The sequence below is a fragment of the Entelurus aequoreus genome, linkage group LG04, assembly GCF_033978785.1.
Source record: "Entelurus aequoreus isolate RoL-2023_Sb linkage group LG04, RoL_Eaeq_v1.1, whole genome shotgun sequence".
Classification (NCBI taxonomy): domain Eukaryota; kingdom Metazoa; phylum Chordata; class Actinopteri; order Syngnathiformes; family Syngnathidae; genus Entelurus; species Entelurus aequoreus.
Window position 1 is genome coordinate 41,701,343 of NC_084734.1, and position 17,852 is coordinate 41,719,194.

At 44.7% G+C, this 17,852-nt stretch overlaps 1 protein-coding gene across 2 annotated transcripts in view; it reads right to left on the bottom strand.

The window, feature by feature from the left end:
* LOC133648629 (tripartite motif-containing protein 67) overlaps positions 1-17,852 on the bottom strand; it is an 81,003-nt gene that overhangs the window by 384 nt on the left and 62,767 nt on the right. For both annotated transcript variants that reach the window (XM_062044908.1, XM_062044907.1), the window contains 6 exons: positions 14,982-15,145; positions 13,445-13,583; positions 4,030-4,154; positions 3,797-3,975; positions 3,561-3,723; positions 1-3,457 (listed from right to left, as the gene is read on the bottom strand). The exon at positions 1-3,457 is cut by the window's left edge and continues 384 nt beyond it. In XM_062044908.1, coding sequence (XP_061900892.1) covers positions 3,410-3,457; positions 3,561-3,723; positions 3,797-3,975; positions 4,030-4,154; positions 13,445-13,583; positions 14,982-15,145 — 818 coding nt within the window. In that variant the 3' untranslated portion in view covers positions 1-3,409. The remainder of the gene's footprint in view (positions 3,458-3,560; positions 3,724-3,796; positions 3,976-4,029; positions 4,155-13,444; positions 13,584-14,981; positions 15,146-17,852) is intronic.

Here is a 17,852-nt window from a genome sequence, read left to right on the forward strand (position 1 = left end):
TTATAACACTCGACAAAAAGAACAGGGCAAACTCAAAAATGAACCTGTTATTCATAAATATATATACAGTACATACTTACTAAATCAATTACTTTTAAAGTTAAGTAGCAGTGACATGCACCGTTTTCCCACCCCAAGCACCATTACGTAAATAATACATATATGTAAAGTTTTAAGACATTCACAGGCGGGCGGGTGTGAGGTCGAAGGACATGCTGCACAATGGCTCTCTATACGTTATTATGTAACATCCGCACAGCCGCCGCACAGTGAAAACTGAAATCAACGCATCATGGGCTGTTCTTGAGTTGGAGCTTGTTTTGAGACATTATGCAGTAAGCCCTTGAATGGAGGTGGTTTCTGGCGGCCGAGAGCACACTGTTCAGCCCATCCATGCATCCTTTTTCTACCACTTGTCCCTCTCGGGGTAGCGGGGAGCTGGAGCCTATCCCAGCTGCACTTGAGCGGAAGGCGGGGTACACCCTGGACAAGTCGCCACCTCGTCGCAGGGCCAACACAGATAGACAGACAACATTCACACTCACATTCACACACTAGGGACCATTTAGTGTTGCCAATCAACCTATCCCCAAGTGCATGTCTTTGGAGGCGGGAGGAAGCCGGGGTACCCGGAGGGAACCCACACTGTCCGTCAAATGATACACTGCATGGGCACAGATATTTGGACGCATGTTACCCTCAGAAAGCGAAAGTGCATGTGTCTCAATACTTTTGTCCACCTGTTTGTTTTCTGTGTAAAGTTACTCTCAAAACTGATTTTTGTGGCTTTTTTATTAGGCCTATTAAATCATAGTTTGGTAACACTTTAGTATGGGGAACAAATATTCACCATTAATTAGTTGCTTATCATCATGCAAATTAGTAACATATTGGCTCTTAATTAGTCATTATTAAGTACTTATTAATGCCTTATTCTGCATGACCTTATTATACAACCAGTAAGCCATTAACTAAGAGTCTTCCCTCAATAACGTCAGAAGTATTGCTTATTAGTAACCCTAACCATAACCCTAACTCTTATATGTTCCCCAAGTGTCTAAATAACTCTAAATTAAGTATGTGTTACTTTAATAAGCAACTAATTAATGGTGAATATGTTCCCCATACTAAAGTGTTACCCATAGTTTTTACAAACATACATTCAATTTCTTCTATTCACACAAGATTTAGGTAAAGTAAGAAGAAAGTGAAAGTATATCCAATAAGAAAACATAACACATATATTCAAGTTAGAACAACTGACCTCCATATTATTTATTTATTATGCCTTTCGCAACATTAAGAAGGACTGATTAAAAGGTTACTGTAAATGAAGGCTAAAAAGCAAATATATATTGGTATATGTCAGACTATAATGGCTTTCACATCTTTAGATTCCTGACTCAAGCAGGAGTTGTAATTCCTCCCTCAGACAGCAGAGAACAGGTTTTCACAGCAGTTGGGAGCAATCGACAATATAATAATGCAGAGTATTTACAATGCATCTTGAAAAGATATGTTCTTGTAAACCTAGTTGATGCCCGCTTCATGCTCTGCATCACATCTCTTTTTTTTTTTTTAACTATTTACATTGTATTCAACACACAAGACCACCTCCTGTTTTGAAAGACTTCAACTGGCTATATAGTGCACCATGATAACATCCAACATGAAATGCAGTTAAAGCTGTTGTAATTGGGATTTCCTTTGTCAGATGGTAACTCTGTGTCAACGTGTTGGATGATGGCCAAATTAATCTTGATGACGGGCTAAGTTGGTCACAGTGATCGTTTGTAGCAGCATGGCAGATGCCACTTTCATTGGTTAAAGGCATCACTGCGGAGAAACTAAAAGATGAGAGCGCTATAAAAGAAAAGCTCACTCTCCTTCTAGACGTTGCGCATAAAATATTCACTTTTTGTCTAGAGACAACAAAAAGCATGGTTCCTTTTTTTCTTTACCCCCTCACAGTGAAGACATTTTAGATTATTTTTGAGATGCCAAACCCTCTTACTTCTCTTAAACACAGATTTGTTTGCTGATATTTTATTTTACTTTTAAAATGTAAATGTTTAAATAATTAGGCCGATTTAACGCAATCAATCAATCAAGCCACACTAGCAAACTATAACAACAGAGGAGGACGATATCTTCTATGTACTAGGGCAGGGCAACAAACTGATACTGTAGAGGAGACTGAGGGCAGCAAGAAAGCGGAGCATTGCAGCAAACTACAGACTGCGTTGTATGCAGATTTTCAAACCTGGCTGACGAGAAGTACAGTCGTCCCTCGCTTTATTGCAGTTCGAATCTTCACAACATCACAGATTTATTTTTTATGTTGTGGCGATGTTGTGAAGATTTTCACTATGCCAAGTTCCGTTGCCAGATGAAGTGTTACACTGTAACAAAACAATAGATGGTTAATTTTGGCACTATTGTATCTTCACCACAACAATCTCGAGTTAACTTTTTGCAGAACAACTTTTGATGGACTTCTTTTTGAACTCCAGTCAGTGCAGGACTATCAACTATCAGCAATGAAGCTTGGAGGATCCTCCGGGCTACCGGTAAATATTGTAATCTACAGTAAAACACACTCAAGGCTCCTATGTTTGGTGAAATTAGTTTACTATATGGGTGTTATTTAATGTTTACAGGGCACTTTTTTTTTTTTTTTTTTTTTGGCACTATTAATGTTAAAAAAAATAATTAGAAGGTCATTAACTTTTTCTGATGCTTAAACTATGAAAATATTAGATATATTTAAAATAATCAGACTTCGCGGAATTTCATTTATTGCAGTCATGTCCAGTCCCGATCCACCGTGATAAACAAGGGACGACTGTGGTAACTCATAATACCTAGTTTTGCTAATGGACAATCGATAGCGAGTCAGGCTGGGGCAAACAATAAACAAAGTTTAAATTGAATATGCAAGTCATCCATCATCATTGCGCTAAACGAAGTTAAACTTACCGTCAAGCTTCTTCCAAAATGTTGAAACTGTCCCTTAAACTGTCAGTTGGGAGTTGTCTGAAAGACATCGGCTATGGAGTAAAGTAAACAAAGGTCACTACTGACAAAACCTGTGAAAAATGTTTGTGCCAAGCAGCTGCTTTGTGACTGAAAAAACAGAATCAAGCTCAAACTGAACGGTCTTTCTGCTTGCTTGGCGTACGACAGCGGACATGACACTTTCGTAGCCAAACTAAATATTTCATGGCTGAATCAACCTGAGTCGCCGCTTAACTCTTGACAATAGGAGAGTCTGCTGTCTTCCTGTGTGGTTCTGCTAGTCGCTCTGATGATAAATCAACATGAATTTCTTTGAGGAAGTTGCTGACACCTAAATGACGGAGCAGACACACTGAGGGGAACTTTGAGGGAAACCGGAGGCATCAGTTGCCTATTGTTTGCGGTTCTTCGGCAACTCCAGACCTGTTGATAAGGTCACCTGAAGCGATACAAAAAAGTCAACAATCAGACTAAGCTGCTGTGAACTAGCATTAATCCAGCCTAGTTTAGGTTGACATATAATAGCCGTTGAAGTTAAGCACCTGCACGTTTCGGTTGAGGCTGACAGCTGGCATGAAGACCCCTTCCAGGCTCTCGAAGGCGGTCGGTCCGTGTTGTTCCTTGTTGACGAAGAACGTCAGCATGTGCTTGGTCAGGTCCAGAAGGACGCCCACGGTTGAGCCCTTAGTGATGCCTCCCTCTGCCCTGTGCACATGAAATATGCAGAAAAATCAATGGGGTGTGTCTTTGTGGGAACAGTTTTCAAAGCAGTACTTACCTGTTTGTATGCGAGTTGTTGTGCATGAACCAGGAGCGGTTGTTGTCCACATACATGGCCCAGGCCTTGTCGTCTTTGCCCAGCATCATGTCCTTCACAGTGTTGATCCTGGCGATGCCAAAGGCGGGATCCGGGTGGTTGTCGTAGCGGTCGATACAAACCTCCCAGTAGTGGACGCCCTACAGAAAGGGATTAAGCAGTGTTTTCCTAACACAAATCCTTTTGGTGGTTACCTTGGAGAAGGCAGCGGTCCCCAGCACGACGCGATCATCATAGCTGTTACACGACACCGTTTGATTCTCGTTGGACAGCACAATGTCCCGGTGAGCTGAGGTGGGATCAAAGGTGAACCAAGCCACTGTGGAAGGAAAGGAACATGCAGTCACCGTGATGCAGTCCGGACGATGCCTACTCGAAAAGTGAAATCAGAGTCTGACGAGTCAACAAGCCGTCCGGCGGGATCATTTTGGTGTGGGAAGGACTCACTCTGTAGGCGCTAACGTCAGCGACACATGTCGTGTTGGGGCCTGAAGACACTTTGTCATCAGTCATCACACACAGGTTGGACGATTACGACACAACACATCACATCCAGTTGTGTTTTATTGTTCTCCTGCCTTCCCTTTTATTTCGTGCCTGCATTTTCCCTGTTGTGCTTTTTTTTTAGTTCACTTTTCCTCGGCAAGGGGCAGACTTTGAGGCACACTTGCAGCTAATCAGTTCTTGGATTATTTAAGCTTGGCACAGACAGCTGTGCCTTGCTGGTTATTGTTTCCTGTTCCTTCCACGTCGCATGCGTTTGCTTGACCTCCAAGTCCGGGTAAATTTTTCGCCCTTATTATAAACCTAACCTCTGTGTGTTATTTCTGTCCTCCCTGAGGTGGAAAATATATCTGTTGTTGACTTTTCCTTTGCTCAGTGTGCCCAGGCCCTTCCCCTTGCCGACCTCTGAGGTTCCCGCTTATTGGCTATGTTATAGGGTGTGCGTTTCTGCCCCATCACCTTTTTTTAACCTTTTTGTACTTAATTAAAGACTCTTCTTTTTTGATTCCATGTTACCTCATGTCTCTGCATTCTGGGGTCAACACCTTGACCAAGTCCTAACACATCCATTCAGGTTCTGTTCTGCTTATACTGTTGAGGGTCACAGGGAAGACCTATTTCTCAGTTGACCTCACTTCATGGACAGACTACCAGTCAATCATCGGTGAATACAACAAATTAAAATCTTCAGTGGCATGTTTTGTGGACTGCATACTTACCGCACTTAAATGACTGTTTCAAAAACACAATGGCAGAAGAGTGTCTGTTTTGTGACTGATAACGGTTTATCCCTCTTGCTTACCATTGTTATTCTTCTCCTCCTTTTTCTCCTCCCCCCTTTTCTCGTGCATCCAAGCCTTTTATAGTCTCACAAAAAAAGAAGGAATTATGATGCGTGGTGCCTTAGCGGGCGCCATGGCAACAAAACCATTTCCAACTGACTTAATTGGTACAATTGCCCACAACTTTCTTATGAGTCCATCATCTTAGCTAAATCCACGTATTTGTTTACCCCATCACCCTAGTTTGTTGAGTGATTGTCAACATATAAGTGACGTGTCAGAAAAGTTACCATAACCAGACTACAAATTTCCCTTTCAAAGTAATCCGCCTGTGGTCTAACACAGTGGGCCCCAACCACCGGTCCGGGGACCGGTACCGGTCCGTGACGCAATTGCTACTGGGCCGCATAGAAACATTATTTAATTTATAAACTACCGCATTTTCTCCAACTTAACTTTTGCCAGTCACACTAAACACACCAATAAGCTTGTTAATAGATGTGTCACAATGTGGGCTCGAACCCGCTTTTCTCCGGCAGCTGGGTCTGCCATCACCTCCGTTGGCAGCGCGCCGAGACAAGCCCCTGCTAGCGCTGGCCGCGTCACGCCCACATGCCGGCAAGGCTGTGGGCGATCAGCAATCTGCATATGTGGGACTGATGAGGGTGAGCTGTATAAAGACCAGTGGACCCAAGGATCATGGCCGGAACTTAACCATTTGTTACCCTAGTAAGCACCTCTTGTCTGGCTTCTATCCTGCGTACTCGCTCTCCCCCTGTTTCCGTGTCTGATGTCCGTGTTGTCCTGCCGCAGTGCTTTCCCGAGTTCTCCTGTGATCATCTGTTGTTCCCCTCTGGATTCTGGACTGCCTCCCTTCATCCTCGACCTCCGCTTGGACACGGACCCCTTGACGCCTCTCTCAGCCCCACGGACCTCCCACTTGTTTCAAGGACCTTCTTCTGCTTAGCCCCTTTGGACTTGCTTCCTCATCCAACAAATAGGTAATACTCAACAGCTAATCATTCATACACATAATCTCCCACCATACACTCCATTCTCTTGTTTAATATATATATATATATATATATATATATTTAGTATTGTGTATTATATATATTGTACATGTATATAATAAAACATAGAGCAACATTACCCCCTTGTGGAACTGTGCCGTCACTACTCCCCCTGTATACATAACAAGATGTACCTGTATATTACAACTACTTTGTTATAGTACATGGGACAATGCACATTAATGGACATATAAAATGTTAATGTGCCAGATTGTAGCCAAAGGCTAATTTCTATATGCAGGGGTTATTAACGTTTTTGACCTCGGGACCCAACTTTTCCTATATAGAGGAGTCTGGGGACCCCTCCAATATTAACACTGAATTAGTCATCTTATTCTTGATTTTGATCCTATTCAATAATTATATATAACCTACTTACAGCTTATTACCTTGTCAAATGATTTAAAAGCATGTGTTAATCACAAAGATTGTATTATATATTTAACAAATAAACTTTAAGTTTAAGTCAGGCTGATTTGAAAAAGAAGTACTACCCAAATAAACAATACATTTACATACAATATGTTACAAATATTCAAATGCAAAAATAAATAAGCAAAACTAATAATACATATGTTTCTTAACTAAACTGTCAATAAAATTAAAGTGCAAATGAAAATACAGCTTCACCACTTTGGTCATAATTTTTGCGCTTAAGAAATTTCTTTATGACGTTAGCGCCAGTCTTAGTCCTAGTTTTATATTGTCATTACTGTCACAAGTGGTGGAAAAGTGTATTACAACGGAGTACCGCTGCAGCCTATACGGACCACAGCTGAAAAACACATATATTACATTCTAGGGGGCGCTCGCGGCCCAACACTGGGCCCTATGGTTAAGAAACACTGGTATACAGTATATGCCATCAACATTCGGGGGAACATCTCTTTGCAAAGAAACACATTTTTCATGCTAATTTTTTTGCTGTTTTCATCCGCCATACGTGGAAAGCCGGTCCATGAATATAATGCATACATTAAACCGGTCCCTGGTGGAAAAAAGGTTGGGGACCCCTGGTCTAACACTTTCCCAGCCTTTATACACTCCTGGAAGGATTCTTGTCTCAGCCATATTACGTCCAAGTCTTCAAAAAAAATGCTCCAGCACAGTGATGTTCTTCTCACAGTGAGCAGGCGTGTTGTCAAGGTCACGCCAGTTGTCCTGACACAAATCTTGCCTTTTTTGCGCACTGAAGGTGGAAAACGTGGCAGAATCAGAATCAGAATCAGAATAGTTTTTATTACCATTGTTTGAGAACGGGTTAACAAACTAGGAATTTTTCTTGGTGCAATTGTGCAACATAAAACACATAACACAGATTTGGTAATAACAAGAGCTCTAACTGAGCTATCAGATCTTGTTATAGACTTAGAAAGGAATTCAAAGGAGCTACTGTTAGGAGTTATTGTTCATGTGCCTGATGGCCGAGGGGAAATAACTGTTCAGGTGGTGGGAGGTGTGGGTCTGGATGGACCGTAGTCTCCTGCCTGAGGGGAGAGGGGAGAATAGTTTGTGTTCAGGGTGAGAAGAGTCAGCTGTGATACAACCCACACGCCTCCTGGTCCTGGAGGAGAACAGGTCCTGGAGGAGAACAGGTCCTGGAGGAGAACAGGTCCTGGAGGAATGGGAGCTTTCAGCCAATCACCTTCTCAGCAGCACGTACAATGCGCTGCAGTCAATGCTTATCCTAGACTGTGGCGCCGGGGAACCACACGGTGATGGAGGAGGTGAGGATGGACTCGATGATGGCTGAGTAAAACTGCACCAACATCTCGGTCGGCACCTTAAGTTTCCTCAGCTGCCGCAGGAAGTACATCCTCTGCTGGGCCTTCTTGATGAGGGAGCTGATGGTCGGCTCCCACTTGAGGTCCTGGGTGATGGTGGTGCCCAAGAAACGGAAGGAGTCCACAATGGAGACGGGGGTGGGAGAGTAAATCAGGGTGAGGGGGGATGGTGGGGCTGTGACTTTCCAGAAGTCCATGATCATCTCCACTGTTTTCTGGGCGTTCAGCTCCAGGTTGTTGATGCTGCACCAGGAGGCCAGCCGGTCCACCTCTCTCCTGTAGGCGGTCTCATCGCCATCCGAGATGAGCCTGATGAGGGTAGTGTCATCCGCAAACTTGAGCAGCTTTACGGACTGGTGACTGGAGGTGCAGCAGTTTGTATACAGGGAGAAGAGCCAGGGGGAAAGTACACAGTCCTGAGGAGTAACAGTGTTCGTGGTTCGACTGTCCGAGACAATCTTCCTCAGCCGCATGTGCTGTCTTCGGTCTGTCAGGAAGTCATTGATCCAACTGCAGAGGGAGTCGGGCACGCTGAGCTGGTAGAGCTTGTCTCGTAGCAGTCCAGGGAGGATGGTGTTGAAGGCAGAGCTGAAGTCCACAAACAGGATCCTAGCGTAGGTTCCTGGGGAGTCCAGATGCTCCAGGATGAAGTGGAGGGCCAGGTTCACTGCATCATCCACAGACCTGTTGGCTCTGTAGGCAAACTGCAGTGGGTCCAGGAGGGGGGCGGTGATGTCCTTGAGGTGGGGCAGGACCAAGCGCTCAAAGGACTTCATGACCACAGACGTCAGCGCAACCGGCCTATAGTCATTAAGTCCTGTGATCCGTGCTTTCTTGGGGACAGGGACAATGGTGAAAGTCTTAAAGCAGGACGGCACGCGGCATAGCTCCAGAGATGTCATGACGCGGAGTCGATCCCAGGTTTCCACTGCAGCTGGAGCTGCAGGCACCTCTGCTAACCCCTCTGCTGGCAGGACGCTCAAACACACCTCTGCTCACACTGAGCACAACACACCCACACAGCAACAAGTCTGCAAGCAATCACTGATCAGCACACCTGGACTTGACGAGGGGGAGCGGCATAAAGACCAGCGGACCCAAGGAACCTTTGCCAGAACGTCGCTAACCTTCCAGTAAGCATCACGTCTGGCATTCCTTTTCCCAGTGATTTCCTCGTCCTTGTTTTGCTCTATTTCTCCGTGTTTCCCCCTGGTTCATGCCCTTTTGTATTTCCACAGTGACTCTCCTGACCTCCGTGATCGTGCCTTGTCACCCGACACCCATCCGGATTCCTAACTGCCCACCTCGATCCACGACCTCCCTGCTCGGACCCAGACCACGCTGCCCTGCTCTTGTCCACGACCACTTGCCTGTCCATGAACTGCCTCTTCGCCTTTGCCCCCTTGGATACGACGAAAGATACAACCAACATTTACAGACAACAACCCTTGGTAACATTTACATTATAATTTTACACATAGTCAACACTCACTCACTTTGAGTAGCATACACACGCCACGTAGTCATCTAAGGTTTTTCCAATAAACCTTGTAAACCGCAGTCCTGCCCTGGTTGTCGCCTCCTTCCCTTCTCTGAGATACAACAGTATGTTCTGGCCAACAACATGTCGGAACCAGGCGACAGCAGCAAGCCCCTGGCCCAGATAGCCATATCTTCCGACCTAGCTATCCTTAGCTCCGTCGTTAGCGAACACCAGGTTCGGTTTACTGCCCTTGAGGATCATCTTGAGAGAGCTTTTACCAGACTGTATTCCAAGCTGGACAACATGTGCCCCGGGGCCAGTTCTGGACCGGTGGTACCTCCACGTGCTTCTCCAGTTCTTGGACCCGAACACAGCATTTTGGAACGAGAGCCCAGATTTGCCAGCCCTAAACCCTTTGAAGGGGACTTTGAACTTTGTAGAGGGTTCTTGGTACAATGTGACCTCATTTTTCGGCACCAGCCCTCCCGTTATTCCTCAGACGGCGCCAAGATTGCATTTATTTTTTCCTTACTTTCCGGCCCGGCTCTCAAATGGGCTACAGCTGCAGTTGACAGGACCATTGGGCTCAACTCCGACTATTCTGCGTTCCGTGCAGAATTTCGGGCTGTCTTTGATCACCCCAAGGATGGGGGGGACGCGGCCGGACGTCTGCACTCCATCTCGCAGGGTTCACGTTCCGTGGCAGCCTACACCTTAGAGTTCCGGACTTTGGCGGCAGACAGCGGTTGGGATGACCGGGCGCTCCAAAGCGCATTCCGTCGCGGCCTTTCCGATGTAATTAAGGACGGTCTACTGAGGGACAGACCCACGTCCTGCAAATACCTCATTGAACTGGCCCTCCAATTTGACATTCGACTTTGTGAACGAGCAGCAGAGCGAGGTCAGGGAGGTGCCTCTAGGAACCAGACTTGGCCTACCTTCAAGACAGAGGTGGACCCATACCGGCCTACAACTACTACAATGGCAGCCCCGGAGCCCATGCAGTTGGGTAGGACACGGTTACCCATTGAGGAAAGGGAGAGGAAGTACAGGCAGCGTCTCTGCCTCTACTGCGGTCTAGCAGGACACGTCCGATATAATTGTCCAGCGAGACCAAAAGATCAGGCTCACCAGCAGAGGGGATCCTGGTGAGCCATACTTTATTTCCCCGTAAAGAGGAAAACCCTGACATTCTGCTACCCGCTACTTTGGCCTGGGACAAGAGGAGCATTCAAGTGAAGGCATTTTGCCTAATGGAGATCAGGTTTGGACGGTCAAGGAGATCCTCAGGGTCCGTCGACAAGGTAGGGGGCTTGTTTATCTGGTCGACTGGGAGGGATATGGACCTGAAGACAGATCATGGGTGCCAGCCTCCTACCTTGCCGATCCCTCACTTCTAGGGGACTTCTACCATGCCAATCCTGATGCTCCTCGGCGCTCGTCGGGGGCCTCGCATAAGGGGGGGGTACTGTCATGACGCGGAGTCGATCCCAGTTTTCCACTGCAGCTGGAGCTGCAGGCACCTCTGCTAACCCCTCTGCTGGCAGGACGCTCAAACACACCTCTGCTCACACTGAGCACAACACGCCCACACAGCAACAAGTCTGCAAGCAATCACTGATCAGCACACCTGGACTTGACGAGGGGGAGCGGCATAAAGACCAGCGGACCCAAGGAACCTTTGCCAGAACGTCGCTAACCTTCCAGTAAGCATCACGTCTGGCATTCCTTTTCCCAGTGATTTCCTCGTCCTTGTTTTGCTCTATTTCTCCGTGTTTCCCCCTGGTTCATGCCCTTTTGTATTTCCACAGTGACTCTCCTGACCTCCGTGATCGTGCCTTGTCACTCGACACCCATCCGGATTCCTAACTGCCCACCTCGATCCACGACCTCCCTGCTCGGACCCAGACCACGCTGCCCTGCTCTTGTCCACGACCACTTGCCTGTCCATGAACTGCCTCTTCGCCTTTGCCCCCTTGGATACGACGAAAGATACAACCAACATTTACAGACAACAACCCTTGGTAACATTTACATTATAATGTTACACATAGTCAACACTCACTCACTTTGAGTAGCATACACACGCCACGTATTCATCTAAGGTTTTTCCAATAAACCTTGTAAACCGCAGTCCTGCCCTGGTTGTCGCCTCCTTCCCTTCTCTGAGATACAACAAGAGAGGTGTTAAAAATGTCAGTGAAGACAGGAGCCAGCTGATCCGCACAGTGTCTGAGAGTGTAGGGGGAAACACCATCCGGCCCGAGGGCCTTCCGCGTATTCAGCTTCAAGAACTGCCGGCGTACATCCTCCTCTCGGATGGAGAGGGCCCTTAAAGTCCTGTGATGTTATTGGAGTCCTGTGATGTCCTTTAAGTCGTTTAAATCATTTAATGAAGTGCTGGCGTTGGTGGGGAGGGTGATGGTGGGGGGAGCAGAGCTTTGATAAGCTGAAGGCCGTTCATGACGACAGTAATGTGTGTTGAGGCCCTGAGCGAGAGGCTGGTCATTCAGGGCCTGGGGGGCTTTGGGCTTATAGTTCGTAAGGGCCCTTAGCCCTCTCCAAACGGCCGCAGAATCATTGGAGCGGAACTGTTACTGTAGACGGTTAGAATACACAGATTTAGCTTTCTCCACTTACCTGTTGAAGTGGTACTTTGCTTCTCTGTAGGTACTCCGGTCCCCGCTTCTCCACGCAGCCTCCTCCTTCTCGCGCAGCTGTCGGAGCTTGGGTGTGAACCAGGGCTTGTCGTTGTTATAACAAGCCCTGGTGCGTGTTGGAATGATGCGGGCCTCATTGAACTGAATGTATGAGGTCACAGTGTCCGTATACTCGTCCAGATTGTCCGTGGCCGCTCCAATTGCCTCCCAGTCTGTCGTCTCCAAACATGCACGCAGCTCCTCCACAGCCTCGGCGGTGAAACACTTAATGGTCCTCATAACAGGTTTAGCCAGTTTCAGTCTCTGTCTGTATGAAGGGATTAAGTGCACCATCACGTGATCTGATAGTCCGACAGCAGCGCGCGGCATTGCATGATATGCCTTGCTTATTGTAGTATAACAGTGATCCAAAATGTTCTCCTCTCTGGTCGGGCATTTAATAAACTGCCTATACTTGGGTAATTCCTGGCTCAAATTTCCCTTGTTAAAGTCACCAAACAAGATAACAAGAGAGTCCGGAAAAGATCTGGCCTGCAAGTGTGCGCTGAGCGTCACACACGTCCGCGCCGGGTGGTATGTAGACAGCCACCAGTAAGAATGAAACAATCTCTCACGGTGAGTAAAAGGGCTTACAGTGAATGAAAAGATATTCCAGAGAAGGAGAGCAGTGTTGAGATATCACCGTCACGTCTGTACACCAGTTGCTGTTGATGAAGAAGCAGACTCCTCCGCCTCTTTTTTTGCCGGAGAGCCCCGCGTCTCGGTCCGTCCGGAGAAGATGAAAGCCGCGCTGTCCGGGACACTTGCACTCAGCCACGTCTCCGTGAAGCACAAAACACAAGATGAGGAAAAGTCCTTGTTTCTTCTCATCAGCGACGCTAGCTCGTCCATCTTGTTGGCAAGTGAGTGGACGTTGGAGAGAAAGATGCCAGGTAAGGGCGTGCGTAATCCCCGTCCGCGGAGACGGACAAGGGCGCCCGCTCGCTTTCCTCTTCGGTGCGGTTTCCCTCTTTTGATCAAAGAATGGACCAAATCCGCAGCTGACGCTAAGATGACCGGTAACAAGTCCGTAGGGATGATGGATCTGATGTTCAGTAGCTCTTCGCGGGTGCAAGAGCATGCAGACACACAATTTACGCACAAAAACAAACAAAACAGAGCGCACGAGAGCACAGAGGCAGCCGTGATCAGCGCCATGAATTTATTTGTAGACATGCTAGTTGATGTCAGTGGATGATGCCACATTAAAAAATGTGATGAGTATAAACAGTCCTGGAGCTTTTCTGACAAACTTTGCATAAGGTAGCAAAGACTTTATCATACCATCAGATGTCCTGAGCACCACGGTCTTGCTGTACGGCCCCACTCCAACGGCGTTGTAGGCCTTCACTCTGGTGTTGTAGGAGCTGTTGAAGTGGAGTCCATCCACCGTGCACACTGTCTCCTTCCCGACGTAAACCTCCTGTGTGCACACGTATCCGGCTTCATTATGTATATTACAGTATGTTAAAAGTTAAGGGCACGTACAGTTAAAAATGCCCATAATTTAATTCCACATACTGATATGCTAAAAGTTTTAAGTGTTGTACGAGCATACCGATGTTTTAAATAAGATTTTCCTCTAAGGTTATATTTCTCCTCTTTTGTTGAGAAGAATTTTTGTACATTCTTGGGTAGCAGGTTATAGTTTGCTTTTTACATAATTTTAGCTCTTTGCAAATGTACCAAATCGTTGAATTTCAATAATTGTGATTTAATAAAAAAAAAAGGTTTGTATGTTTTCTATATCCAACATTATGTATTATTATAATTGATCTTTTTTTTAACACAGTTAGTGAATGAAGTGCACATTTGTAGTTCTTTCCCCATATTTCTATACAATAACTCAGATATGGTAACACTAGCAAACAGTAAAGAATATGAAGTGATTTTTGGTCTAGAACATGTTTTGCTTTAGTTATTATTGACGTGTTTCTTGCTACTTTATGTTGTATATTTTGACTGTGATGTGATGAAAGCGAAAAAGTAGGGCCGCAGAAGAAAAATAAAATGTAATAAGTTATTATTCTAACAAAAGTTATGTTATTACAGTACAAAAATTAACCCTACAAGAGTTAAGTCTTATTTTACAAGAAAAAATCCAGAATGTTGTTAAAGTTTTGTATTTGCTCGAAAAAAAGTAACATCACCAAAATTAAGTTGCATTTTTAGAGAAAATATTCATAACGCTACTGTAATAAAATACTTTTTACCAGAACAAAAGCTCAGAATGCTACAAGAATACGCTTACAATTGAACAAGAAAAAAGCCATTTTGGCCATACTGTAGTCATAACATCACTGGAATGAAGTTGTCATTTTTACAAGGGAAAAAGGAGAGAAGAGAAACTAGGGTATTAAAAATGTATATCAGCATTTTGACTTTCTTGAGTAACATGTTGGCTTCTCCTTAGCTCACCGTAAACACACATGCTTTTGATTGTGTGGGATATTTCCATTGTTAGGAAGACATTTCGCGTGCTATTTGCACCAAATGTTTTGCAAACATTTTTCCCTCTGCTAGAAGGGAAAAAAATTGAGCTTCAACACTTAAAACCTTATCAGGCGTCTGAAATGCCAGCATCGCCACAACAGTGTTTTGAAAACCTATAAAACGCCACAAAGAAAGGTGCGCACTAACTACAGTTGAATTTAGATTTAAAAAATAATATTGGCTATGAATCAGTTCTCTGTATCGGTTTTGAGAAACAAGAAGTTCTCGGTTTCGACTTGAAAAAATGTTTTGTGCATCCCTAATGCTAATAATAGTACATTTTAAAGTGATTTGTGTGTGTGTTTGTCGTTGTGTGTTTCACACAAACCCTGTACTGTCCCCCGTTGCCATCGTCCAGCTCCAGAATGTAGCCCTCAATTGGGTTTGCTTGGAGTGCAGTTACCCTCCAGGCCAGGGTGGCACTGTTGTTCCTGCTGCAGCACTTTTCCAGTTGCAGGAGGGGGGCTGGCGGAACCGAGGGTCCGGTCTCCACTGAGAGGAGAGTGTATCATTAGTAGAATGTAAACATATTGGAGCAAATTAATGGGATGGATCAAAGACAAACGACTTGATCTTAATTGTGGACTGTCTTTCAACAAGATGGAATAGGAGCTTCAGTGTGAATCAAGGGGATTATTTCAAAAAAGGCATCAAGGAATCAAGCTCCAAGTTCATTCAAGAAACGAAAATTGGTCATCAGTAAAGACTTGAACCTTATCTTGTAACAGTTCACGATAAAGGGGGTCAGAGTGTGACATATTTTTTTCAACACTGGTTGTCCAATTACATTATAAGGAACTGATTGCAACTACAGTATATGTTTTAAGAAGCTCATCATTCTCTAATTCAAAAGAAGACAAATTACAAGACACAGAAAGATGGGGAGGCAGCAGTCAAGACAGAGACAGAAAATCAACAGTACAGGCGGTCCTCGTGTTACGACGATTTGTGGTTATAACGCACTACCAAATGGTATCAAATAGGCCTTTTTCCACCGCAGGAAGTTTTACAGAAATTTTCCCAATTACCCAGGTATATAAAGTTCCCTCTGCGTTTCCAACAAAAACGATCAGGGTGGAATTAGTTCTTCAGGATCCTTTCGGAGTTCCTGCCTGCTCGGTGGGACTTTTTGAAGCTACCCAGAGCCTTTTAGGGGGCGGGCTGTGCTGTCGAACGCTGATTGGTTGAACAAAGTTGGAGTCATTCCTAAAACGTATTTTTCAAACACACGACCGCCATCAGAATATATGCGGCGACTTGTTTATTTATTGTATATTTCTATTACGTTTGTACAACAAACTTAACAACGGAGAGAAAGAAGAACAAAAGAAGCTTTCGATATGCAGAAACTTTTGTGGGGCATCTTTGTGCTGAAGAATGCTGATCAGTGAAACTATCTTGGAGTGTTTTTACTCAGCCGTAGTCTTTAAACTACATGCAGTTGATTGTTATTTATTATTTTTACAAACTTAATTTCAATACGCAAAGCTACGAAAAGTGGACGGACTCTTTTAAATGTATATACTGAGGAGTATTCTGCCGGACTCGCGGCAACGACCTCAGCTGCTTACTACTGATGTGTATTTCTGGTCTTGTCATCTTCGTCCAGACAGAAGGGTGACACGGCAGTGGGACTGGATAAAAACAGACGTCGGAGATGCTTTACTGAACCAAAAGTTGCTTTATTACAAGCAGTGTTGGGTTAGTTACTGAAAACCAGTAACTAGTTACAGTTACCAGTTACTTTATTTCAAAAGTAACTCAGTTACTAACTCAGTTACGTACACCAAAAAGTAATGCGTTACTGTGAAAAGTAACTATTTAGTTACTTCTTTTTTTCTTCTTTTTTTTTAAGGCTCCGAATTGTGCCCTTTTAGCCTTCATTTCAGTACTGTTATTGCACTGGAGAATAATACAATCTGTTGATCAACTTGACATGCATTTGCACCACTGAACTCTGCTAAGCAATGTGGTCTACATACAACACACAAAGACAAAGATATGTTTCAAAGGGACAATTTATTTCAGGCCAGAACAAATTGACAAAACTATTTTAAATAGCTGCAACATAACATACATAAGTAACAAACAGCATAATAACAACATAGCTATATACCTGGCTTCACCCAAGGAAGGCACACATGACATACACAAAGCCTAACCAGGCATTTTTTCTCTCTCAAGGAATTCGGAAATAAAATCATGTATTCAGGAGATCAACACTGTACTGAAGCCCAGAACACTCTACACATTTCCCCAGATTTAGTTTAGAGATAAGGAAAGATTGCCCTGGCCACTAGGATCCTTCTTTATGTTTGTGAACTTTATAGTCTATACATTTAGAGTGATGTGATAATCAAACACTCTTGAAGTCTAGAATGAAAAAGTATATAAGAGAATTGACATAGAGTGTGTACCTTCAATGATGAATGATGAGCAGAGGCAGAGTTTGGAGTATTTTCTTTAGCTCACTTTCCATGTTTATGTACTCACTGTCCAGGTACTTGGAACATGTTTTTCGTGCCATTTGCTGTTTGACGCTGGTATCATGCTAATTAGCTGCCTGAAAGCGGGTGACTCCACTGTAGAAATAGCCTGCATGTCTTCTAGCACATACATTGCAATGGCTCTATCAATGTTGTCCTGTCTAGCAGTCCCTCCGTTAAAATCCTTAAGTGGAGCTGAAGTGGCATCGGAGTCTGTGTCTCTCTTTACTAGCTTCGTCGAAGCATGTTGCTTTTGTAGCTGTTTCAGCAGATTTGAATTGCTGTTTTGGGCAGTATCCCCGGGCACAGTCACTGCTGCTGCTCACTGCTCTCCTCACCTCCCAGGGGTAGATCAAGGGTGATGGGTCAAATGCAGAGAATAATTTCGCCACACCTAGTGTGTGTGTATGACAATCATTGGCACTTTAACTTTAACTTTAAGTAGATGGGATCTTTGATCCAAGACACAACTTACATTTAACTAAAATGTTATTTTCTTTGTGCTCGACAAAAGAAAAGTAGTGAGAATGTCTCCATGTTAAAAAACTCGACTTCTGGCTTCGCCATGATGTCTTGTTAGTTGTTATGAGAGTAGCGTATGTGTGTGTGTGTGTGTGTGTGTGTGTGTGGCCCTTTAAGAAATGACAGCATGTGAGGTGAGTGACGACAGTGAGTGAGTGGGCGAGAGAGGTGAGGGAGCGCAACAGTGAGTG